Source organism: Gopherus evgoodei, chromosome 5 (genome assembly GCF_007399415.2).
Source record: "Gopherus evgoodei ecotype Sinaloan lineage chromosome 5, rGopEvg1_v1.p, whole genome shotgun sequence".
Taxonomy (NCBI): Eukaryota; Metazoa; Chordata; order Testudines; family Testudinidae; genus Gopherus; species Gopherus evgoodei.
The window spans coordinates 134,133,573-134,158,696 of record NC_044326.1 but is presented as its reverse complement, the minus strand read 5'-3'; the positions used below and the strand labels follow the sequence as shown (position 1 = coordinate 134,158,696).

The 25,124-nt window shown below is 43.9% G+C and overlaps 2 protein-coding genes across 5 annotated transcripts; one reads left to right on the top strand and one right to left on the bottom strand.

Moving 5' to 3' along the window:
• Positions 1 to 6,909: 6,909 nt before the first annotated feature.
• On the bottom strand, positions 6,910 to 13,763 carry THAP6 (THAP domain containing 6). 3 transcript variants are annotated; one of them, XM_030565246.1, is made up of 5 exons: positions 13,690 to 13,763; positions 13,068 to 13,190; positions 8,848 to 9,055; positions 8,037 to 8,162; positions 6,910 to 7,601 (listed from the first exon to the last, which is right to left on the bottom strand). In XM_030565246.1, exons 2-5 carry the CDS (start codon positions 13,145 to 13,147, stop codon positions 7,347 to 7,349), a joined length of 669 nt encoding a protein of 222 aa, XP_030421106.1. In that variant the 5' UTR covers positions 13,148 to 13,190; positions 13,690 to 13,763; the 3' UTR covers positions 6,910 to 7,346. The 3 variants fall into 3 exon arrangements, with proteins under 3 accessions (XP_030421106.1, XP_030421107.1, XP_030421108.1); XM_030565247.1 differs by lacking the exon at positions 13,690 to 13,763 and having other exon boundaries at positions 13,068 to 13,629; XM_030565248.1 differs by lacking the exons at positions 13,068 to 13,190; positions 13,690 to 13,763 and adding an exon at positions 11,969 to 12,774.
• A 28-nt stretch (positions 13,764 to 13,791) lies between these two features.
• Positions 13,792 to 24,467, top strand: RCHY1 (ring finger and CHY zinc finger domain containing 1). 2 transcript variants are annotated; one of them, XM_030565244.1, is made up of 9 exons: positions 13,792 to 13,900; positions 14,756 to 14,875; positions 15,986 to 16,101; positions 17,723 to 17,801; positions 18,381 to 18,425; positions 18,603 to 18,661; positions 19,864 to 19,890; positions 20,396 to 20,516; positions 22,741 to 24,467. In XM_030565244.1, the coding sequence occupies exons 1-9, from the start codon at positions 13,844 to 13,846 to the stop codon at positions 22,867 to 22,869; spliced, it is 753 nt and encodes a 250-aa protein (XP_030421104.1). In that variant the 5' UTR covers positions 13,792 to 13,843; the 3' UTR covers positions 22,870 to 24,467. The 2 variants fall into 2 exon arrangements, with proteins under 2 accessions (XP_030421104.1, XP_030421105.1); XM_030565245.1 differs by lacking the exon at positions 13,792 to 13,900 and adding an exon at positions 14,144 to 14,320.
• The last annotated feature ends 657 nt before the right edge of the window (positions 24,468 to 25,124 follow it).

The window sequence follows — 25,124 nt, the reverse complement described above, 5'->3', positions numbered from 1 at the left end:
TTTCTAACTGGGCTACAGTGGGAACTGCTAGGGGTTTGGCACTCTTGAAAAGCCTGTTACTTGTTTAGGAGCCTAAGTAAGGACTTAGCCTAACTTCTTAAGCTGGTGTCTTTATAAAGTCCTCACCATAATCATGGATACAAACTATTAAGACAGAAGCATGACTTTTAAATTGGTGTCTCTTTTTTGCCAGGGCGGGGGTTGTTTTTTTACTTTGCATTATGACACAATTTCCCGCCATTCTTGGGTTTTTTTTTGTGTGTTTTTTTTTTGGTTTTTTTTTTTGTTTTTTTGTTTTTTTTTTAACTCTGAAGTCCTAGGTGCATTTTTGAAATAGCCTCTCAGTGTAAAGGATGTGTGCAGGTTTCTGTCCAAAAGGAAAATGTATTTCCCATTTTGAGAAAAATAAAGATTGTTCTAGTCTGTGCAGATTATTATACTGTACTTGTCACCATAGTTCTGAGCACCTTCTGATTATGCACTGAAGTATGTGACTTACATCTGTCATGTGTGGTTTGTTCTCTTTCAGCCTCTCCCCAGGTGGAGAATTGTGTGCGTAGTGTACTGTTTCGTTTTGGTAGGGTGTTTTCCTTATGTGCACACTTTTCTATATGTGTGTGTCAGAGAGGGCAGGTCACAGCAGTGTGCCTTGTACTTGGAGCAGAAGGTGGTGAGGTTTGGAAGGTCCCTTAGTTCCTGGGTGGAGTTTGTTCCTCAGTCTCAGACCAGCTTCTTCAGACAAAACTCTTTGTCCTGGGCAAACAAGCTTTACTCTTAACGGTAGAAAGTTTTGTTGTGCCAAAGGGACGGAGTTATCAACCATGGTCCTCCTGCCAGGGCTTTGGGTGGTCTTTCATTATCCTGGGCCCAGGCCATGGAGTGCCTTGAAGATGGGGACTGAGACCTTGAACTTGATGTGATATTCTCTGGGAAGCCAGTGTAGGGAGTGGTGACCGGGTCTGAGATGTTTTGTGGTGGCCTGTGTTGCTGAGGAGATGCTTTCTGTACTAGCTGGAGTTTCCTAAATGCTGAAGGCTTCACGCCCAGGTATATGGCATCACTGTAGTCCAGATGGGAGGTGACAAAGGCGTACGTAACTGAAGCTCGGTCATCATTGTCTGAGATGGGATGCTGTTTCCTAGCCAATCGGAGGTGGTGGTAAGCGTTAATCACAGTTGCTGCTATATGAGAACTTTGCGTTAGTGAGAAATCCAGGACCCTCCAAAACTAGACTGCATTGACCAGTTGTGGGTGTGTGCCTTCAACCCAAGGAGACCGCACCACAGCTACAAATTCTTCAGAGTGCTTCCCTCTGCCCACCAGCGTCGCCTCTGCCTTAGATCATAGAATCATAGGGTTGGAAGGGACCTTAGGAGGTCATCTAGTCCAGCCCCCTGCTCAAAGCAGGACCAATCCCCAGATTTTTACCCCCGTTCCCTAAGTGGCCCCCTCAAGGATTGAGCTCACAACCCTGGGTTTAGCAGGCCAATGCTCAAACCACTGAGCTATCCCTCCCCCTGGTTTGGCTTCAACCAGCTGTCCTTCATCTGGGAGCTGATCGTCTCCAGGCACTGGGGTATCTTGGAGGTAGTGGGGGTGGTCAGATGTGGTGAAAGACGGGTAGAGCTTGTGCCAGTATTAATGCTTTAAATGTAATGTGTTCTCAACCCAGAGTGGATGAGGTTTATTCATATTTGGAGGATGGCATTCGGTCTTGCCACAACACCTGGGAGATTTAGTACACAACCGAGACTAGCAGTTCTCTAGTGGGACGTCGATAACATTTATGATAAAGGAAGCAGGCGTTATGATTGGCCCTGAGCTACCATCGGGCTCTTCTAGCATCCAGCTCTGCCCAAGGACAGAGGGCTCTCCATTAGCAGGTTGCGATGCAGGATTGGGGACTGCATTAGTAAATTTATGAGGACATGCCCCTTCAGATGTGGCAGCTCATTTTCCAGAGTGGTCCTAGAGGTCTTTCTGTAGCTCACTTATCACTGGGAGTTGGTTTGGGCTATGATGCAGGTAATCATGGAACTGAAACTGCTGCATATTAGCTGCTGCTCTTACAAACAGCCCTGGGGCTTTTGATAGCTGCTGTTTGGTACTGGAGATCTTCAGGCGGACACACAGGGTGTGGGTACCAGTGTCCACAAAGTGTTACAATAAGAACATTGAGCCGTTTCTCAAAACGCCGTCCAAAGGTGGCTGTGTATTGAGTAAATGGCATGTGTGAGGTGACATAGCCAGTTCAGTGGCTGAGCTGGGAACAGAACCCAGGTTCTCTGCTCCTACTCCCATGCCCCAGTGGTCTGTGGGCTACTGCCCTTACTGCTACATCACATACATCAGGTTGATTTGTCTTTTACATTTTGCTTTTGTTCATTCTTCCTGTACCTGAGGATGAGATCTCTGACCCAGGAGCCTGAGAGGGAAGCGATGGACAGTAACTCCCCAAGTGCATATAAAAATGTGCTGTGTATTTCATTATCAATACTTGGATGCAAATATTTATCAGTATGTTTTAGTGATATTCTGTTAGTTTAATGCAATGTTACCAGTTTTGTATTGTGCCCCTTATAGTTCACTTCCTTGTTTTTTGTCATAATTCTTGGACTCTGATATCAGTTTCCCTTTTTGAGGAAGTGGAACAGTCACTCTCTTTATGGGGTGTTCTTAGCTTTGTGCCTCAGCACTGACCTGGGCAACTCCTTGCTGAAAAACGTTTCTTGATCTTAAAATCAAAGGTGGTTTGTTTTAACTCTGCTCCCAATGTATGTCTAATGCAAATGTGCTTGTAGATTCCTTCATATGATCAGCCACAACGTATGATTCGTTGGAAAAGAGAATAAAAAATGATAGGGTTTGAATGGGATAAAGAACAAAAATAAGAATGTTCCCCTGTGTTCACTTATCTATGGAGTGGTTAGTTTCCTGTGCATAGTTTGGTATGGGTAAGTGTGTGTGGTAAGTGAAAACAAGAGAGCATATTCCTAGGGCAAGGCCACTGCATTGATTTATTTTGTCTGTCCATAATGGAGTCCTCTCTTCTATTCCTCCACAGAGAGGGAATTAACACATGTGAGCGAATTGAGGGGAATTATCCGTGAAAGCCTCAGGCTACTTGTGATGCGCAGAGCCTTTGCAAAAGTGAGGTAGATTCCCCTCATGCTTGCTCTGTGGATAATGCAGCAGGCTGCAAGTCTCTGGGTATCCAGTCAAGATCCAGTTCTGTAACCATCCTACATACAGCGCTCCTGCTGCCGTCAGTCGGCGGGATTATTGCATCAAACACAACCATAAACTAGCGTCTTCCTGCCCCAGGGCCAATCCTGACCGGTTGCTCAGAAGGCAGTGGTAGCTGTTGGTGTGCAGCAGGGGCAGAGTGTGGACTTCAGTTTTGAAGAGACATGGCTAGTCTTTCTGATTTGTGAAGGGCAGGATCTCACTCCTGTCTTTTTCCCGGTTACAAATAGCTCGGAGATCATCTTCTGCTAAGCACCTTGTGTGGTTTTTTTCCCACAGTGTCCTCCCCACACCCTTTACAGGCTTGGGCAGGCCCATATTTACAGTAAGCCACAATCCTCAGCTAGCTTGGCCAAGGAAGGGGGAAGATGGAAGGGATCTTCCCCTGGCAGATTCCTCTAGGCTCTGGCTCTGAAAGCCTTTCTGTCTCCTGCTCTTCCTTCCTGTGCCTATTCTACTTTCTGCCTAACGAGTCTCTTAGCTCTCCTCAGCCCATCCCAAGCCATCGATTAGGCACAGCTCTTCTTAATTGGGTCTCCTCTAGTGCAGCTAATCAGAGCTGCAGTGACCAGATGCTGGATCAGATGTTGTTGCCCTGTGTTCAGTGGGAGTCAGGTGCTTAGATATTCCCTATCAGCATAGTATCTGAGGCCCAGATACTCAAAATATTTAAGTACCTAGGGGGAGACACTTGAAATTGGCAGAGTCTGGGAGAACATTGCTGAGATGTTGCGATCTCAGGCCTTTAACAGCCACTCTGATTAGTGTCAATGTGGAGAGGCGCTGAAAGCCGCCTTTTAGCCTTGCTAGGGGCTGGAGTTGTGCTGCTCACCTTGGCTTGTGCCGTGGCAGCGCTCAGGAAGGAAAGCTGGTAGTGCCAGTGTCTGGGAGCAAACTGAGCTGGCGATGCAGGGAAACGCGGCTTTGCATGGAGCCGGGGGTTCAGGCGCCAAAGGGAGCAGATTCAGCACAGGCTGAGAGAAGGCTTACCAAGAGACTGGCAGTCATCACCGAGTCAGGGTCCCCTCTCCCAGGCGGAATGCAGACATGGTTCAGTTGCAACACTCCAGCTGTATTTTAACTCCACTCATTCCTGTCCCTTCAGCTTGGGTTAATAACCCTCCGAACTCAGCAGTGCTGACAAGCATCCCTGAACTGCCCAGACGGCACAGCCTCCCATGTCAAGGCAATCTGGGGGAGGGATATCTGCCTGATGCCCTGAATGTTCTTCCCGCCGAGCGTGGTCTCCCAGCCATATCTGGGGCGGAAGCTTAGAGTAATGCAGCTTTTTAGTTGTGTGAAGGATCCATGTCCAGCTGTCTGTGCCTGGGGGACAGTTATAATACTCTAGGGCATGTTATGGAGGCAATAAGAAAAATAACCCCATATCATGTCTTTCCATTTTTTACTGTCCCTGCTCATCATAAATAGATCATTGTATTAAAAACATAGAAAGTATCTTCTAGATTGAATAAAACACCTGTTTGAAAATATTTAGGGAAAAGCCACAAGCATCTAGCCCCCTTTCCTGCTATCAGCATAAGGGTGTTTTTTGTGTGTCTTCTCCTAAGAGCAAAGGATTCTTAACAGCCTAGATCCTGAACCTAGAAGCTATCATGCAAATATGGATATTGCGTGTGTGAATTATCAACGCTACTGCACAGTGCAGAAACTATATACAGCGGAAGGCAATAAAAGTTGCCTTAGGTGCATTCTTACTCTGCAGAACACTGTGGGCTCCTGTAAATACATTTATACTGGTTTTATAAGAACTATGGATGCTGATCTGAAACAAGTGTTAGTATCTTCCCCGTCGAGCACACTACACCCAGCCCTTGAGCACTGAGTTCATACGTTGTTTTTTAGCTCATGCTGTACTTCAGTCTCCCGTCTAAAAAAACTGCCCAGAATAGCTACCTCTTTCCCACCAATGCTCTTTGCAAAGGGCTTACGTTTCCTGTTCATAATGCACCTGAACTCACTCCAAATTGATGCAAATCCTAGACTAGGAAAATCTTCTGGAAAATGCCACGTGCTGACTACAGAATTAGTGACTGATGCCTTACACCTAATACACGCACGATACAGAGAAGAACAAATGATCAATACAGGATCTTAAAACATCCTGGGGCAAACTTCACCTGGACTCCTGAAAGAACAGCTGAATGTGAAATCATAGGAATGGGATGGACGTCATAGAGTCCAGAGCCCTGCTGTTGCAGACAACCACCCCGTATAATTCCATTCATAAATTTATCAAGCTCCATTTTGGGAGCTCTGCACATGCACTCCAGGGTAATAAAGATCCAGATTAAGGCTGTCGATTTAATCGCAATTAACTCACATGATTAACTCAAAAAAAAATTGCGATTAGTCGCAGTTTTAATCACATTGTTAAACAATAGAATACCAATTGAAATGTATTAAATATTCTTGGATGTTCTTCTGCATTTTCAAATATTAATTTGTTACAACACAGAATACAAAGTGTACAGTGCTCACTTTATATATTTTGAGTACACATTTGCACTGCAAAAATGATAAAAGAAGTAGTATATTTCAGTTCATCTCATACAAGTACTGTAGTGCAATCTCTTTAATCGTGAAAGTGCAAGTTACAAATGTAGATTTTCTTTGGTATATAACTACACTCAAAAACAAAACAATGCAAAACTTTAGCACCTGCAAGTCCACTCAATCCTACTTCTTGTTCAGCCAACTGCTAAGACAAACACATTTGTTTACATTTGTGGGAGATAATGCTGCCCTTTTCTTAATTACAGTGTCACCAGAAAGTGAGAACAGGTGTTCACATAGCACTTTTGTAGCCAGCATTGCAAGGTATTTACGTGTCAGATACGCTAAGCATTCGTATGCCCCTTCATGTTTCAGCCACCATTCCAGAGGACATGCTTCCATGCTAATGATACTCGTTAAAATAATATACATTAATTTGCAACTGAACTCCTTGGGGGAGAATTGTATGTCTCTGGCTTTATTTTACCCGAATTCTGCCATATATTTCATGTTATAGCAGTCTTGGATGATGACTCAGTACAGGTTCATTTTAAGAACACTTTCGCTGCACATTTGACAAAATGCAGAGATAGTACCAACGTGAGATGTCTAAATATAGTTACAGCACTCGACCCAAGGTTTAAGAATCTGAAATGCCTTCCAAAACCTGATGTGGGATGAGGTGTGGCACTTGCTTTCAGAAGTCTTAAAAGAGCAACCCTCCAGTGCAGAGACTACAGAGCCCGAACCAGCAAAAAAGAAAATCAACCTTCTCCTGGTGGCATCTGACTCGGATGATTGAAAGAACATGCGTCGGTCCACTCTGCTTTGGATCGTTATCAAGCAGAAGCCATCATCAGCATGGACACATGTCCCCTGGAATGGTGGTTGAAGCATGAAGGGACATATGAATCTTTAGCACAAAAGCAGGCAGTATTATCTCCTGCAAATGTAAAGAAGCTTGTTTGTCAGAGCGATTGGCTGAACAAGAAGTAGGACTGAGTGGACTTGTAGGCTCTAAAAATTTACTTTCTTATTTTTGAATGCTGGGTTTGGGTTTTTTGGTATATATAATTCTACATTTGTCAGTTCAACTTTCATGATAGAGATTGCACTACCAGTACGTGTATTAGATGAAGTGAAAAATACTATTTATTTTGTTTTTTTACAGGGCAAATATTTGTAATCCAAAATACACATAAAGTAAGCACTGTGCACTTTGTAGTCTGTGCACTGCTTTAGTCCTGATTTGCACTTTTAGGGCCTCACTAAAGTTCTGCATTATGATATCTAAGCTAGAGGTGCCTCACCATGCTAATCCGACAATTGTTTACATTTATATATTGTCTTTTGTAGCTCGCACTCCTGACCACTACCACAGCTCTCAGAGACCAAGACACCTTGTTACATAAGGGAGCTGTGTCCCAGGAGCAAGGATCTTGCCCAGATGGTATCTTTAGAGAAACGGCTTCTCCAAAGATCTGGCTGGTCCTGTACACTGAGTGCTGATGGCCAGCCTAAAACGTCCCACTTCTGAATGTTGAGCTTAAGGAGCCTTTGCAGCTATTCCTGCTGCAGTTACTTCAGTTGATAGTCTTCTCCTGTGTGCCTGCCTCACACCACTCCCAGCAATAAACATCCAGTTTACAGACTGTTTCAGGGCTGATTAGACATTTGTTCTCCAGTTCCCGGATCACCGTTCTCAGTGATTCCCTGCGTTGTCGTTCTCTGTCTAAAGTGTTCCTCAGATGTTCCTTGGCCTCTTCGAGCTCACTGATTACCTGATCTAATTTACACTTCAGTTTCTTTGGACTGTCCATTATGCTGTAACTGTGCTCCTGGAAACAAAATTCAATACATTAGACATTCTCAGCTTTCCCAAAGATCTCAGATTTCCACATGTTCTCCCCATTCACCAAGAAGGGGTTAAAAGACTGTTTAAAAAGCCAATTCTAACTCCCATTAGCAATCACTTTTTGCAAAACCACGTGGAGTGTGTAAAACCAGTCCTTCTAGCTAGTTACTCCACTATGGCTTAATGGTGGAACAATGTATAAGCAATGGAACGGCCCTTACTGACCTCTGGTGAATAGTAAAATTGAGGGAGATGCTTGAACTGATGCTCTAACACAAATGAAAACAGGGACACTGAGCCAAATGCACTGGTGACCTAAGAGGATGCCATTCCCTGGTGTTACACTGGTGGTGAGTATGCCCCACTGTGTTGAAAGTCTGCTATATTTTGGTGGGTTCAAATAAGTCACTTTACTTACCAAGATGAATTGGGAATGAAATTCTCCTGTACTGGAAGGCGAATCCACAAGCTGGTGGTTATGAACTGTTACTGGCAGTGTTTTCAGTGGGGTGTTTCGTCTGCCATGAACTTTTCCTCGTCTCCGCTGTTACAAATATATATTTCACACTTCAGTTATTGAGATAAAAACATCAGAAAGAGATGGGATTGTGCAGGCTAATGTGTGGCTGCGATGTGCTGGAAGCAGGGGGAAAGGTGAAGTGAGGAATAAATTCCACGCTGAAGTGGGATGCTAAAAGCTATTCGTTAAATAGATCTCTAAGGTGAGGAGCTCTCCTGGGTCCCATCTAATCAGAGCTTTCCAGCCCAGTCTTTTTGGTATGTTGGGAATTTAATGAAACTGATTTGTATTAGGAAGCCTAGTAAAGGATCAGGACCTTATTATACCAGGTATACAGCAAATCCCCACCCTGAAGAGCTCACAGAATAAGCGTTTGGCTAGATTTGAGGTAATCAGTTTCACTTCTCATTTTATGTACTTGACCATTTCTCGTTCGGACTCACAATGGTTATTAAAAAAAAAGCCTTCAAGGACATGATCCTGCACTGTTTCCTCAGGCAGGTCTGCCTGAGTATTGAGAGACAGAACAGGCCCAGAAAAATGCTAATCTTTGGGCACAATATTTTTCCACCTCTTCTCCTGTTACCTAGTAATAGCTAAAAGAAGAAAACATCTTCTGAGTTCTATGTAAAGTGCAGGGAAAAGCCTGCCCATGTTTGTCAATACAGTTAAACACAGGAACAATCACCTGTAGATTATAAAGACCAACCTGGAAGTGAGAAGGCAATTCAAAAATGGAAGGGATGACTCCAGGTTTGAGCCTGATGTTGGGACCTCTTGTGTCGAAGTCTGACTTCTTAAAGTGGCGCGAACATAACACATCTGTTTTCTTAGGCTCCCACATGCCTGCAGAGTTCACATCGAGCCTTTTTGTGGCCAGCACCCACCTTCTTTTGGCCTCCTCATCGGTGGGGAATCTAGGACAAGTGTGCAGACAGGAAAGCAAGTTGAATAGATAGCCATAAACTCTCTAGCTTTTACATAAGTATCTGTAACTTGTGATTTGTAAAAGGGCAGACTTACAGGTGGCTTTGTGATCGCTCCTTCAGGCAATGTGTCACCTGTGTGTGATTTTACGCAGATTGACACCCACGCCCTACTCTACCCAGCTATGCCCCGCTGAGGTATAGAGCACTGCTAGCACTGCCTAGCAGACCCCTCCTCGTGCTCTGGTTACAGAGCCAACCATGTTATGACCTTCTGTGCAGGAAGAAATGGGCTGTGTCCTCCCCAACAAGCTTTTGAGTCAAATTAATTCACTTGAAGCCTGTTTACAGTAATAATTCATCAGTTCTCAAGGAACTGACCTGGTGAATACAAACTAACAGAGGTGGGTTCCGTTCTGCAGCCAACATCGTGACTGTTTCCATTGACTATTTCTATATGGCCTTTCATTTCAGAGATTCTGACACTTCACACTTCATAAGACTATGAACTGATTTCCCCAACATCAATTTTGGGTAGGGTAGAAGTGATTAGTTTAGACACAAATATTCCTCACTCAGACGATATGAAAATGACTGCTCTATTTTAAAGGATGACACATACGTAGTGAATCTTTTGAGGTATCTAGTTCTGTGAGTGGAAAAAAACACATTCAATGAAGTTTTTAAATATTTCCACAGACCCACACCTGAGTCTGGATTATTTTGACTCTTATAACCAGCATTACAAGAATCATGTTACTTTGTGGCTACAGTGTTTAGAAGATCATTTCTTTTGGTTGAGTCTGGGATGAGACAGAGGAAAGCCTTAAAATGTTTCTTTGGATAATTATGGGATACACATCCTGTGATATGATTAAGTTTTCTGCACCCTTTCATTGTGCTAATCATTATTTCTAAGATACTATTATTGCCCAATGGGACAAGCATTTGAGTTCATGTGTATTTTGGAAAGAAAAATACAAAATACTATTTTGATGGCAAGAAGCAGCCGCTCTAAATGACTGAGTTTGCAAACAAGGCAGCATGTACAAGTAAGGAGAAGAAATGCCAAGTGAATGAGTTACATAAGATCGGCCATACTGGGTCAGACCAAAGGTCCATCTAGCCCAGTATCCTGTCTTCTGACAGTGGCCAATGCCAGACACTTCAGAGGGAATGAACAGAACAGGTAAATCATCAAGTGATCCATCGCCCATTCCCAGCTTCTGGCAAACAGCGGAAAGGGACACCATCTCTGCCCATCATGGCTAATAGTCATTGATGGACCTATCCTCCATGAATTTACCTACCGTATACACTTGTTCATTAACCCGTTCGTTAATAAGTCAACCCCCCAAAATGAATAGGTAAAAATAGCAAAAACTGTATGACCCTTTCATAAGCCAACCCTCTATTTCAGGTGTTGGAAAACTTTGGCTCCCGGCTGTCAGGGTAAGCTGCTGGTGGGTTGGGATGTTTTGTTTACTTGGAGTGTGTGCAGGCATGGAGCCCCTCAGCTTCCTGTGGCTGTGCCACTTCTCGCAGCTCCCACTGGCTGGGAACGACAAACCGTGGCCACGGGGGGAGCTGAGGGGCTCCATGCCTGCAGACGCTCCAGGTAAACAAAATGACAGTGTATTAGATATTCAATTCAATGATTCCCTAGAGTTTAAAATCATCAAATTTTGGTGTAGACTCGTTCATAAGCCAACCCCCGCTCTTTGATGTGTCACTTTTTTACCAAAAATATTCAGCTTATGAACGAGTACATACTTTTTTGAACCCTGTCATAGTATTGGCCTTCAAAACATCCTCTGGCAAAGAATTCCACAGGTTGACTCTGCATTGTGTGAAGAAATACTTCCTTTTGTTTATTTTAAACCTGCTGCCTATTAATTTTTAGTTGGTGACCCCTAGTTCTTGTTAGGAGGAGGACTAAATACCACCTCCTTATTTACTTTCTCCCCACTAGTCATGATTTTATAGACCTCGATCATATCCCCCCTTAGTCGTCTCTTTTTGAAGCTGAACAGTCCCACTCTTATTAATCTCTCCTTGTATGGAAGCTGTTCCATACTCCTAATCATTTCTGTTGCCCTTTTCTGAACCTTTTCCAATTCCAATATATCTTTTTTGAGCTGGGGCAATCACATCTGCACGCAGTATTCAAGATATGGGTGTACCAAAGATTTATAGAGAAGCAACTTGATTTTTTCTGTCTGACTATCTATCCCTTAATGATTCCCAACATTCTGTTCATTTTTTTTGGCTAAGAGATTATCTTTATTGGAACAAATATAGACTACTGTGGCTATTGGCAGAGAAGGCTAATAGCATGTGCAGAAATAGACCCTCTAGGGCAAGGGTGGCCAGCCTGTGGCTCCTGTATAGACACCGACTCCGTGGTTAGAGCTACAGGTGCCAACTTTCCAATGTGTTAGGGGGATGCTCACTGCTCAGCCCAGCTCTGCCACAGGCCCTGCCCCCTCCCGAGCCTGCCGTGCCCTTGCTCCTCGTCCCCGTCTCCCCGAGCTTCCTGCATGGCATGAAGCAGCTGATTGGGAGGGAGGGGGAGGCACTGATTGGCGGGGCTGCTGGTGGGTGGGAGATACTGGATATGGGTGGTGGGAGCTGCTGATATATTACTGTGGTTCTTTGGCAATGCACATTGGTAAATTCTGACTTCTTCTCAGGCTCAGGTTGGCCACCCCTGCTCTAGGGTCTATTTTAATCCACATTTGGACAAAATTTAAGATAACTGTATTCTGGGGGTTGTGTTAAGGTGGGCAGAATGTAATGCAATAGCTAGAGTTTGTTTGGCTGATTCTGCTTTCAGGTTCCCCGTGTGTAGGGCAGGAATTAGTTAGAAACTTTAATATCAGAGGATTTCTCCAGCCTGCTCACCTCACTTTGCCTGAGACCTTCACACTGGTGGAATAGCAAACCAGAGAGCGATCATTCCCCATACACTCGTCTAGCAAATGGAGACAACCCTGTCAGGTATTCTGCAATCTCTGACCACTGTCCAGAATGGAGCAGAGTTATTCACACTGCCCACTCTGAACAGAAGGTACTTTCTATAAGTTCCTTAATAAAAGCGCTCAGATGGGGTAAAGGCCCATGTTTAGTGATGAAGGCAGCTTATATAGTTTTTTGGATCCTATGGACCTATCTTTCGTTGTTAACACTTTCTCTGTCTTTGGGTTTCCACCTAAATGTCCAATTTATCCACACCCAGCTTAACCCTAATCTTCTATGTTAGATAACCAGGAGAGAGAAAATAACCTTCTTTTGTTCACTTTTAATCAATTTGATTATAAGTATCTTGACTTTATAACTGACTCCATAACCAAGACGTGGTGAAAGTCAAAGTATCAGAGGTCTGGGCATGAGCTATTTTAATGGCTAATAAAGTATCACTGAACTGTACCAAGCTCTCTCTTTTTGGAGCGTGCTCTGTATTTCCAGTAGCTTCCCCCTTATGAAGGTTGTGTTACTTTAACACTCTAGAAGCCAAACATTTTCAAATGACTTTACTATAAAATATAAACATTTGACCCTCTTTGCACCACAGGTGAAGGGAAGCAGCTTGAGCACAGAAAAATCTTGAAATATACAAGATTAAAATAGGGCAAGGAACAAAAACAGTGGAATGATACTTGGTGTGCTAATTATTTCCTTTCTATCTTCAAAGAGATTCACAAAGTTTTATTATTTTCCAGATGAGGTAATAAATGTGCAGAGAAGTGGTAAGAGTCCAAGGATACAAAGCAAGGTCCTGCTCCTGCAGGGGGAGGTCCTACCCCACCATGGACCAGTTCCAATGAGCAGAGTCCAAACCGGTAGCAGCACTGGGATTAGCACCAGGATTTGGTAACTGTAGCGTGGGGAGCATGGAACTGGCTCACATCTGCTCCTAGGTTCAAAGGTAGATAGGGATCCTACTTTTAAAAAACATGCAGAGAAGGGGTAAGCAGCGTAGTTACGCAAGTCTGAACCTTACACGTGAAACGTTAGTCCTCGTAACTTGGAATTGGGCAAACATCTAGACGCACATCCAATAGCCGCGCAGCTCTTCACCATGGCACTGGCGGCTCATCACAGCACGGGGGAAACTGAGGCTGGGCTGGGAAGGAAAGGGCGTGAGTCAGTGACGGCACCACTGAGCCCAGCCCGTGCCGGAGGGCAGGCAGGGTGACCAGACAGCAAGTAGGAAAGCCGGGGCAGGGGGTGATAGCAGCCGGAGCAGGAAAAAGCCCCAGAAGCGGGACACCGGGTCACCCCAGGGCCATGACAGCCGCATGGTCCCGTCCAGCCCCGGGGCGGGGCACGGAGCGGACCGGACCGGTCCGCGACGGACGAACGCAGCCCCACGTGTTCGGGTTTCATTTGCTTTTAGTGTTAGTCGTGTGCTAATTAGTGTTAGTCGCGTGCTAATTAACAGGCTGCAAATCAGGTGGGCGCTGCCCCGGTGGCTGCAGTGACGTCACCCCGCGCTGCTGGAGACGTTACACGGGGGCGCGGCCCGGCCGGGCCTGGCTTCGGAACCGCCGCCAGCCCCGCCTGTGGGGGCAGGGAACCGGCCCGGCGCGCGGCAGAACCCAGCAGGGGGAGGTTCCGGGTACCTGGGGGCAGCGGCGCTTCCTTCTCCGGCCTCCTCGCTTCCGCCCCGCTTCCCCCACCGGAAGTCGTTGGAGCCGTCGTCTTATGGCTTCACCATAGAGACGGGGCGGGCAGAGCGGTTCCGGTTCCGGTGGCGGAGCCGGGCTGTCCGCGGCGATGGCGGAGGCCGGCGGGGCGGGCTGTGACCACTATCGCCGCAGCTGCCTGCTCCAGGTGGGGGCGGGGCCCGTGGCGGACAGCTCGCGGGGGTCTCCCCGGGCTCGGAGCGGGGCCGAGCCCGGCGCTGGCTGCCCCTCAGCCCCGGCCTGCAGCGCGGGGAGCGGGGCCGGGCTCGCTTGGCTTCTCTCCCCGCTTTCCGAGCCTGGCCGCCGGGCCCGGCCGAAGAGCCGCGTGGCGGGACAGGCCCGAGCGTGGGCAGCGCGTGGCCGCCCCCAGTGTCGCTAAATCCCCCGCAGCACGACCCGGGCCGCCCCCGCGGCTAATAGTGCAGCGTTCGGCGGGGCAGCCTGTGCCGAGAGGCCCTGCTGAAAGAGCTGCTCCTGCTCTGAGATCTTATTGTTTCTTCTGTATTTTCTCCTGGGCTGAGCGAGGCAGGTGTCAGGGCTGCCCCCTGTGCTCCTCGGACTGAAATAGGTGGGAAATCCTAACTTCAAACCCTCCTTGGGTGTGTTGTGAGGGCCAACCTGCTGCTGAGGCACAGGGCAGTCACACCCATCATTCCTCTGTCGTCCTGGGGAGATGAACCTGTAGGGTTGGAAGCATTTGTTGATGGGGAGTAAACCTAGCTTCAAGCATGCGCCAATGTACACTCTCATTTTCTGTCAGTGAAAGAATACCCTCCCTTTTCCTCCCTCTCTGTTCCCAGTCGTATCAGGACATTGCTCTTGGGAGCCAAAATCAGATCATTTCTTCCCTCTGATACCTTATAAAGAAGAGACCAAGCTTGTGCTGTCACTAGCTCCACCAAGCTGACATAGTCTAGTGTTTTGAAACACTAAAAGGGCATCCTCATTAGCTGTAACTTAATTTTGGTTTCTTCAAAATTTGTCTCTTCTTTGTTTGTTTCAGGCTCCTTGCTGCGGTAAGTTTTATGTTTGCCGTCTGTGTCATGACAGCAAGGAAGATCATCAGATGGATCGTTTTAAAGTAAAACAAGTGCAGTGTGCAAAGTGCAGAAGGATCCAGCAGGTAATGGTGTATACGTTAATCTTTAATACGCTGTGACTACAATTGTTATAGTCTGAATGGGATTATAAAACACAGATGCTTAATAGAGGGCCTTAATTTTACTCTGCGTGCGTGGGGGTAGATTTCTCCATTCCTTCAAATGGCAAGATAAGACTAAAAGGAATTCCTGCATTTTAGGGGAAGGTTGCATTTATCCTCTTTCCGTACTTAGCCAGTTAACATTAAAGGAGGAGAACGGCAGTTTCAGCTCCTAGCAAAACTAAACACTCTAGCCTAGCTACAGAACATGGTTAAAGTTATAGAATGAAACTCTTACAACCAGGTCCCTTGGCTTTGTTACATTTGTAGTGTGGACAGGACCTTGATGAGTCTCCTGTAGCTTCTGATTGTTCCCTGGGTTTCTGCAGGTAGCACTTCCACAGCAGCACTAGTAAGTGTGGAGATAGGTGCTATAGAAAACTCAGCTAGATAATGAAACTTACAGCCGTATCTGTTTCATTCTGCTGTTTTGGTGTTTGTGGACTAATGCTGTGTACAGGATTTATGTCTAGATTTGATTCCCCCTTCCAATATACTGCCACAGTAATGAGAATGTAGGCAGAGAGGGTGATGGGAGAATATAGGACTCTATCTCGTGTCCACCCAAACTACGTGGCTTCACCAAGGATGGCAAATCCTATAGTCCTATTTCTCGGGCTTATTCTGTGAGACAAAGTTTGAAGTCTAATTCCTTAGACAGCATGTAAAATGTCCCCAGAGAAGACTGTTTTTGATTAAAAGAATAAGGAAACTTTATAAAAATCCTATCAGGACTGGTGGGTGTAAACATAGATTTACTGTGACACTAGAATTGCCTGCCTAAAATGTCTTAACTCTAAACTTGCATATATGCATCTTTTTTGTGGGCGGGAGGTGGAATGGGGCACAAAGCTTTATAAAATCCTGAAAGTGTAGGCTCTGTCATATGGGACAGCAGACTGTGCTCAACAAGTCTTAAGTTTAACCCTAGTGACAATGGGCCATTAAAGTGCTAGCTTGAAGAACTAAAAGAACCCCCCCTTACCCAGCAAAATGTTGGTAGTTGCTTATGTAATGTGTATGTACTTGTAGGCTCAACAGAGTTGTGAGGATTGCAGCAGTGTGTTTGGAGAATATTACTGCGGTATATGCCACCTGTTTGACAAAGACAAGAAGCAGTATCACTGTGAGAAGTGTGGCATTTGTAGGTACTGTATTTAAAATTATTAATATTTTTTCTTCAATGTTTATTCATGTTTCCAAGTTTACAAAGCAATTCTGCTTAGGTTGGCTTAAATATTGGTAACTTTAAGATATAGTATTTAAAATTGAAGTTATGCATTGTGTTTAAGAATTCAGGAGGCTAGACGGCAGCTTTGAGTTTAAAAATAGGTCTTGCTTAAAGAATGCTTTAAAAAGTCATTCCATTATTTGCATATAATTTTTTGCCTCTGTGTAATGTAGACATGAGAAAGTTTAGGGTGGTGTCCTTTTATACTGATTTTGCATTAATAAAGGGAGAGTTATGTCAAGTAATGACTTGTTTAAAAGCTTTCTGTTGCTTTTAAACGCCTAATTAAAATGAATTTTCCTAAAACAATTCTGATTATAGGTTCTTAAACTTCATGATTCCCTTTTGTTCACTTAAATAAATGTAGTGATATTGCACAGGTTTAATGCAGTCAGGGAAGGGAAAAATTTCCCCTCGATTCTCTGTTGCATATTCTGCACTCATTTCATGTGGAGAACACCAAAAACAGAATATGCAGTAGAGCGCTGTACTTTGGGTAAGATCTGTAATGTTTGTTGTTGGGGGGGAAAGGACTTCTTAATTTCCCACTGCTGCAAAAAATTGTCCTTTAAAAAGATCTACACAAACATCTTGAAATCTTGGTGGCTGAATTAAGTTAATATTGTTCTGTGTTTAAATTATAGCAGCATCCTGCAGCAGACCTATGCTATACATTTTCATCTAATTCCTCTGTACCACTAATTAATATTAAGGAAAGGAGTCTTAGAATTTCTGACTTCCACAGCTATAAACATGTTGGTTCTAATTTCTCCTCATTTTAGAGAGAACATTAACAGATAGTTCAGAGTCTGTTTCCAGAGATTCCTAAATGCATGACTTTTGAAGAGATTTGAACTGTGTTTATGTAATAGAAAATGTGTAAAACAAGTGTCTATTTAACCAGTGCTAACTATAGTTACTTAGATCTATTGTTAGTAGGAAATAACAGGGGTAGTATCTGCTAATCTGAGACTAATAGTGGATTTTTTTGAGCCGCAGGGAAGCAGGCTGCATATTGGAGATAAGCTTTTCCTTCTGATGTAGCTCAAAAATAGTTAAGGTTTGATCTTTAAAAATGTCACTGAATACATAATGGTGGGGAATGATTTTAGTACAGGTACAGGCATCTGTTGAAGCAGTGTTTTTGCACTGCAGCTATTGTAAATGTCTGCCACTGTGAAAATTAATAAGTGCTAAAGAGGGGGGAAAGTTGGTGGTGACCATAAAACAAAGGCCATCATCTTGAAAATATACTCTATCTTAAAGTTGCCCTAGTTACTGTTAAATTAAATATTCATAAGTGTCACTTTTAAAGGCTCAAAGGAAACAGTTAAAAATATTGAGATTTAGACAGCTCTTTGTGTAACAAGTTTAGCTTCTTAACTGCATAAAATGTCATAATCCTTTTAAAATAAAACATTTTCTTGATCTGGGAGAGAAATAATCTTTTCTAAGTGTGAAACTTTTCTTGCAGGTATTAAAATATAAATTGTACAGGAATTGGCAAACTATTCCTAACCAACTGCATGTCTCTTTAGGATTGGTCCAAAAGAAGACTTTTTCCATTGTTCAAAATGTAACTTATGTCTAGCCTTGAGTCTTCAAGGAAAACATAAGGTATGAATGTAATACTCTATAATTTCATTTAAAAAGAACACAGCTCCCCCATCACTGTGTTTATGAAAACGAGAGCTGGTACGTCCTAGCTAGATCCATGTATAACACAGACCAGTGCTGTACATATTTTCCTCCGTCCGCCAATATATCGCAGTCCTGAACAGCAACACTGATCAGCATTGGACTTCTGTATTGCGTCCCTTGCAATGCGAATCCCATGAAATATACTCTTCAACATTTCATTGCACATCTGGAGGTCCCCGTATCAATGATCAACTCTTCTAGAAATGTTTTAAGATTCTGTCAGTTTGATTTGCCACTTTCCTAGTGTGGTCTAGTAGTTTCTCTTTTGGAAGTCCCATAACAATTAAAAAAAATTAAAATTGGAAATTTTAGCATTCACAGATTTTACTGGAACCCCCTATTTTGGAATTTGAACCCATGTTTGGGGTAGTAAAAAGTTTCATAAAACTTTTATATATTCTAAGGAACTATAGATACAAGTACTTCTATTATGCAAGAATCTACATTTAATTTTCTTTCCTGTTAAGCTGCCTTTTTTTTCCTTTCTTTACAAAGTGCATTGAAAATGTCTCCAGGCAGGACTGTCCAATATGTTTGGAGGTAAGGATTGTTTTTTTTAACGTTTCAGCTATTAAAAGTTTACTTGAAAATAAATTCTATAGCTTAATTGTGTACCTGCTGAAATATTCTTTTTTTTCTCTTTTGGCTTTGACTTTAGCGTTCTGGGTGTGTTTGGTACTTGGGAAAATACATGCTCATTCTTATGTCTTGAAACAGGACATTCACACCTCGCGTGTCGGAGCCCATGTTCTGCCGTGCGGACACCTTCTTCATAGGTAAAACTATTTCCATAGAATCCTCAATATCCGAGATGGAAATATCTGTTGTATCTTCCAGTCCATCTCCTCACTAATGCAAGCCTGATTGTTCTCTGCTGTCTTCAGTCGTGTTCTGAATGTCCCAAGCAATGGGGCTTCCGTCCTTTTCCTTGGAGACTGCTCCCCAACCCAGTAAAACTTCCTGACAAAGGTGCTTCCTTGATGTTCTTCTTACATTTTCCCTTGCTTAATTTATTCTTGTTACCACTTATACTCCAGCATATCACTCTAATGTCCTCCTTGGTGCAGTCTGTTGTGCCATCCCCTCACTCTGGCCCTATAATGAGCAGTGTGTGACTGGACCCCATGAGGACCCCAGTTGGCTCTATGAAGGTACCTACTGTGGAGCTGTTTGGAGGGGCCAGGACTCAAATTGTCTCTTAACCAGTCTATATATATATCTTAATTTTCATCCTGCATTGTCCTGGCTTCCACTGAACATTTCTATTGCTCTAGGAAATCTTTCCAGTTTGTCATTAATTTTTATGCTGACATGGTGCTCAGAACTGAATACATCAGTGCCGGAGGGTGGTCGCAACAGAGTCATGTATTTCCTTCATGTCCTGTGAATCGATGCAACTGTATATTCAACCCAAAATGTCCTTATCCCTATTTTGTTTCTGTTCGCTATTATGTCTCACTGGACATACCTTTGAATTTCTTCTATTCCTAGGTCTCCTTCTTCATTGCTGTTTGCCGGGCTCTCCCCACCCCACTGACTGTACGTTGTAGATTAACATTCTCCAGATGGAGCAGCATGAATCTTCCCTAACTGAACCTTGCTTTGTTCTGTTCTGCCCATCTCCCTGACTCTCTCTGACATAGTTCTCTGTCCCTGTTGTTTGGAGTGATCTCGAATCATCTGCAAGTTTCATTCCCACGCTGTTGACTCCTTCCTCCAGTTCACTACTGAAGATGTCAGAATAGGACCTAACATGTTCTGGTCTCCTTGGGTCCCTCTAAACACTACATGTTGGTGCTTAGTTCCTCTTTCCACTACCATACAAATTATTTTTTAACCATATCTCTTTGGCTAACTAGCTCGCTCTTCCTTCAGTTGAAGCCAGCCCCACTTTTCTGTCCAGAGGGTTTAAAGCACAGTGACTTCACTTTCCTTGTGTAGCTACTAATGTGGCCTTGTATTTTTTTTTTTTTTTTAGAACTTGTTATGAAGACATGTTAAAAGAGTGAGTATTCTGACCCCACTTCTTCCTAAGTTCCCTGGCAATGCAGACTCCTGAGCTGGAGAAGTAAAGATTGCTTTGCTTTGCCAGTCCAGGGCCAAGTGATTTAAAGGCAACTGTTAACAAAGCAGTCTCTCCTCAGCTACTTCCAACAAATGCTGTGCAATGTGTCCACGTTGTACATCACCTTTCTCATTGACTACACTGTCATATAATCCCATTCATAAATTTATCAACTGCATCATCAAGCTAGTGAGGTTGTTTGCCCCACTGCTCCTGTGGGGAGGCTGTGCCAGCCCCCTCACTCCTCTGATGGACAGAAGCCTTCTGCTCCTTCCAGCTTAAATTTATTCATGGTCAGTCTGTCCCCGTTGGTTTTTGTTCCAACATTGTCCTTTACATTCAATAGCTCTTCTTCTTCCCTGGGGTTTTCCTCCCTGTCCTGATGTATTTAAACTGACTGTGCCACACCAGCATCTTCCTGACTTGTATTTTGTCTCCTTGCCAGAGGTTACCGATGCCCCTTATGCATGCACTCAGCTTTAGATATGTCCAGGTACTGGCGACAGTTGGATGATGAAGTGGCGCAAACCCCTATGCCCACGGAATATCAGAACATGATGGTGGAGGTAAATAGCAACACTTTTCTCACTGTGCCCCCTTCCAGTCTCCCTCCATTATTGGCCACTCTCTGCCCTCCTCGTAGCCGGAGTAGAGAGTAAGCGGCGCTCTCTGAAACAAAAGGTAATGTTACCCTTTGGCATGATGCAGAACAATTGTTTCTCATGTTCAGGGGATAAGGTGACCAGCTAGGTGAAGAACAATGTTGTTCCTTACCTATCTGCGCCTGGTATAGCATTGCAGTAGGTGGCGGGTAAGGGAGGCCGGGGGAATTACTCTTCTGAAACATCTGACAACACCAGATCAGGGAGCCACTGTCCTCTGCAGGAGGAGGAATGTATGTTCTCGTCCCATTTCAGAGAGAACGTACTGTTTGTGCAAAGCACTCGGACGTTTGCCAGTGTTCGAGTGGTAAATTGAGTGCCGCTATTCTAGCCAAGGGTAACTCAGCCTTTGACATCCACACTGGGCCTGGCTTCTGCTTGCTAGTGAGACTTATATTAGGATCAGGGCTATGTAACTTATTACAGCCGCACCCACAAAGCCAGCCCAGATGCCCCACTTCCCTAGTGTTTCTTGGACTGAGGCTGGTTCTGCTTTTTTAGTTGATGTAGAAATGAATGTATTTCCTAGAGTGGATTATCTGAAGTCTCATAGAGCAGCATCAGGGAGCCCTCACAGAGGGAATTAGTGTAACCAGAGCTTTGTGTCCTCTCCTGTCTTCATCTGCTGGATTGTCTGGGAAGGCCAGATTTGTTATGCATCTAATGCAAAAAATAAAAAGGTAATCAAAATTGTTAAACAGCACACTTATCTAAACCATATTAGTAAAAACCAAAATTCATAATATTAAAGAAAATTTGCAGTTTGAAAGGTCCTAAACCTAGGGCACCACATGAAATCAATAATTCAACTTTGCCAAATATAATTGCCATTTAAAATGAACAGGAAATCATTAAAAATTATTATATGTAACAATATATGTACAATAGAAATTAAGATCTATAACCAGCATTATCCCAGTGTAAAAACAGCAACCTAAGGGAAAAATAAAACAAAGACAGCCTGCTGTAAACAAATCAAGCACAGATGGTTCCGTAAGTGCTCAGCTGAAATAAACTGGACCACCAGTGTGGGAGTTTGGACCCAACTAGTCATTAGAGAGTTCAAGGAGGTGGTACTGCTAGGGCCACGCTATGTGCTGTGAAATATCACAACTTCTCGGCGGAGACACCACCATGCCAGGGGAGCCTGAACCTCACCTCTCTGAGACTGGGACCCATGCCTTACGGCCACGTGTAAAAATAAAAATGTAACAGACAGTGAGAATCATTGGTGGCCAATCTCGTGGCACCTGTCCCTCCCTTGCCCATTAACACCGCTGACTTTATACAAAGGAAAATAGAGCAATTTGTGCCCATTGTCCAACTAATAGCCAGGCAACAGACAGCTGAAAACAATACTGTACCAAAGGAGGTGAGTTTGGGGCCCCTGGTTCATACTTTAAGCCTAATATTAATAGACATTCAAATAATTACCACCAGTGTGGTCTTAAAAATGTGCTGCTAAATAATAAACATAAAAAAACCCATAATACCCCCCCAAAGGATACGGATACTACAAATACTACTATAAAACAAAATATAGCTAAAGTGTAACCCAACATGAATAAGCACAGACAAACCGCTCATTTAAAAAAAAAAAAGAATTAAAAATATCAAAACCAAAATATATTAAAACACCTCTACCCCACTATAATACGACCCGATATAACACAGGTTTGCATAAAGCATGGTAGCAGCAGGGTTCTGGCGGCACTTAAAAGGTCCGGGGCTCTGGCTGCTGCGGGGAGCCCCGGGCCCTTTAAATCTCACTGGAACCCTGCCGCTGCTACCCCGGGGCTGCAGCAGTGGGGCTCACTGGTGATTTAAAGGGCCTGGGGCTCCCCGCAGCGTCTGGAGCCCGGAGCTCTTTAAATCACAGCTGGAGCCCTGCCGCCCCAACCCCGATATAACGAGGTTTCAGCTGTAACACAGTAGGGATTTTTGTCTCCCCATGACTGCGTTATAGCGGGATAGAGGTGTATCTAAACCAACTAAAATAAAGGACACAAACTGTTTACTATATATATAAATAAAACAAAAAGACATCTAGTAGTAAGCAAGTTTTGTTCTAGCCACAACATTTTATGCAGCCTCCTGTTTGTCTTATGGCCACTCTCTTTTATTACAGATCCTTTGCAATGACTGCAGCACCCGGTCCACGGTACAGTTCCATATCTTAGGCATGAAGTGTACAAGCTGTGAATCCTACAACACTGCTCAAGATGGAGGGTGCAGGATGGCTCTGGAGCAGCAATGACTAACACACACACCGTGTGTTACTGGAAAGAAAACCATCCTTGTTTGATATGGCTGCTAAGGCACACTGCAGTGTCTCATAGTACAAATGGTTTCTCTGTTCATGTCCTATCACAAAATCCCAATTCAGGCTCCTTAGGAGACCATCACTCTCTGCTGTTAGCATATCCTACGATTCCCCCACTGCAGTGGTTGTGAAGTGCAAGTCCATGTCAGAGCGCCTGTGAGATCTCACGCCTCTGCTTTCTACGGTGATGCTCCGTGGAGAGAGTTCTTGTCTGGTGGAACCTCCCTTTCCATGGTGCTGCGCATCACACAGTGTTAGTCCTAGAGAACTGCAAGTTTTAGAGGAGAGCTCATCTGTCTTTTCCACACTGTATAGATACATATTTCTAATAAGATGATTTATAAGCAATAGCTGTCAGAACTGAACTGATTCTGTGACATCTGAGGGCTCTGACCAGATTCTGTGGAGGCTGTTACTTCCAGGAAGAGAGGGCAGCAAGAATGGATAGATATCCATTCTGCATAGAAATCCGTGCAGAAGGTCAGTAGCTTGGAGTGGTATCTTAAGGAAAGCTTAAGGATTCAATCTTTTTGGTAAATAGATTTTGTTTGTAAGTTTATTTGTAGGTGGATGAAGTCTAGAAAATGGAGATGACTGTAGATGGAAGAGGTGTGGTGGTATAAATCATTTATCTTCATCTACAACTCCCATCCACAACCTGCACAAAGTGAAAACAGGCAGGTTTATTAATGTAAAGCAAGGCTACTGTGTGTCAGATCAGTGAGAGTATATTACACTTTAAAAACGGCTCAAAGCTGCTGCTTCTCTACTGATTTCTTGGGGGAACTAGTTTCTCCACATCCTAGTTCCTTTCACCTGCTGCAATTACACTAGCTGTTGATTTCTCTCCACCCCAAAGGCCCTGATGCTGGAAGTCTTACCAACATGCTTCCTTTAAATGTGCCAGTTGTCTATTAACTTCAGTGAGTCTGTTCAGGTGCAGGAAGTTAAGCATGTGCATTTGTCTTTTCAGGATTAAGGCCAAAAATAGTTCCAATGATTCTGCAATTTTACAAAAATTCTCCAATTTAGGGACACTCTCAGGTGGCTTAGGCCCAGTCTTTGCTTTTGTGGTTATGTTTTCATGACACTAGATCTTACAAAACAGTTGTTAAAATATACTGAAAATAGTTCCCTCCAGAGCGTTGGCAGTCTGAATACTGCGGGATGGCCCTCCTTTGTGAGAGCCAGTGTGTGAAAGTAGCTCCAGGTATATATGAAAGATCTTTGTCTCTTTCTTTGTCAATGCAGAAAATCACAAACTTAGCTTCTCACGATATAGCTTATTTTTTAAACTTGTTCTGATTATCTAAAGGGTCACTAAAATTTTATTTTTCGTCTGGCTGTCCCTTTATGCTCAAAAATACTTCAACTCTTAAGTGGTGTGCTGTAGTATTAGTGTATCCTGCTACTGAAATCTAAGTACATATACGTAGGTATCTTTTTCTAAAGCACTTTTCTCAATGCCATAAATTAATGTATTTGGATGTACAGTAATATCTTTAATAAAGCAGATTATAGTAAACTCTTCATTATTTTGGTGGTCTGTGTTCCTGGGAAGTGTCAAGTGAGTTTGAACTAAAATAGGACGTTGTAAAAATACAGTTTGACAATTAATTTCAGTGGCAGTGATGGATTTTTCACTTCTCTAGATGCTGGACCCACTGGCTTGGGAGAATGCGATTGCAGCCGGAATACTGCTTGACTCAAAGTTTTTATACTAGATCTGTGCTGTGCTTTTTGACCTGCACAGTTGTTTACGCTGGAAATAGTTTTCCAGCAGCTCACGTTGTTCCTCAGTGTCTCCGTGGCAGTCCCCACAGCTACACTGGACTCCGCATGCCTCTCTCATGAGGTAATTTGACGTTTTCTCTGCAGTTATGACAGTGTGAAATAAATGTAACGCTAATAGTGCTGTGGAAGGTTGCAACATCCATAGTTATTAAGTTGAAAATTAAGCACTGACAGTTACCTTGACCTCTGGGGTATGTCTAGGCTGCACTCCTTTCAGCAGCATTACAGTACAGAAACGATACACACCCCGAGCATGGATACAGGTAGAAGTATAGACAGTGAGACACAAAGGCAGTCCTGAATGCTGTGGGTACATAACCTACTCGACTCTGCTTGCCCAAGCAGTGCAGCCCCATCTACACTGCTGTTTTAGCAGCGTAATGTCCCGCTACCTC

Coding starts and splice junctions, on each gene's coding strand:
- THAP6 (XM_030565246.1), bottom strand. CDS start 13,147: ATGGTGAAGAGCTGCGCGGCTATTGGATGTGCGTCTAGATGTTTGCCC. Junction 8,163..8,847: donor AATTGCCTTCTCACTTCCAG/GTTGGTCTTTAT, acceptor TATTTGTAACAG/CGGAGACGAGGAAAAGTTCA. Junction 7,602..8,036: donor TTCATTCCCAATTCATCTTG/GTAAGTAAAGTG, acceptor TTTTGTTTCCAG/GAGCACAGTTACAGCATAAT.
- RCHY1 (XM_030565244.1), top strand. CDS start 13,844: ATGGCGGAGGCCGGCGGGGCGGGCTGTGACCACTATCGCCGCAGCTGC. Junction 13,901..14,755: donor GCCGCAGCTGCCTGCTCCAG/GTGGGGGCGGGG, acceptor TGTTTGTTTCAG/GCTCCTTGCTGCGGTAAGTT. Junction 19,891..20,395: donor TATGAAGACATGTTAAAAGA/GTGAGTATTCTG, acceptor TCTCCTTGCCAG/AGGTTACCGATGCCCCTTAT.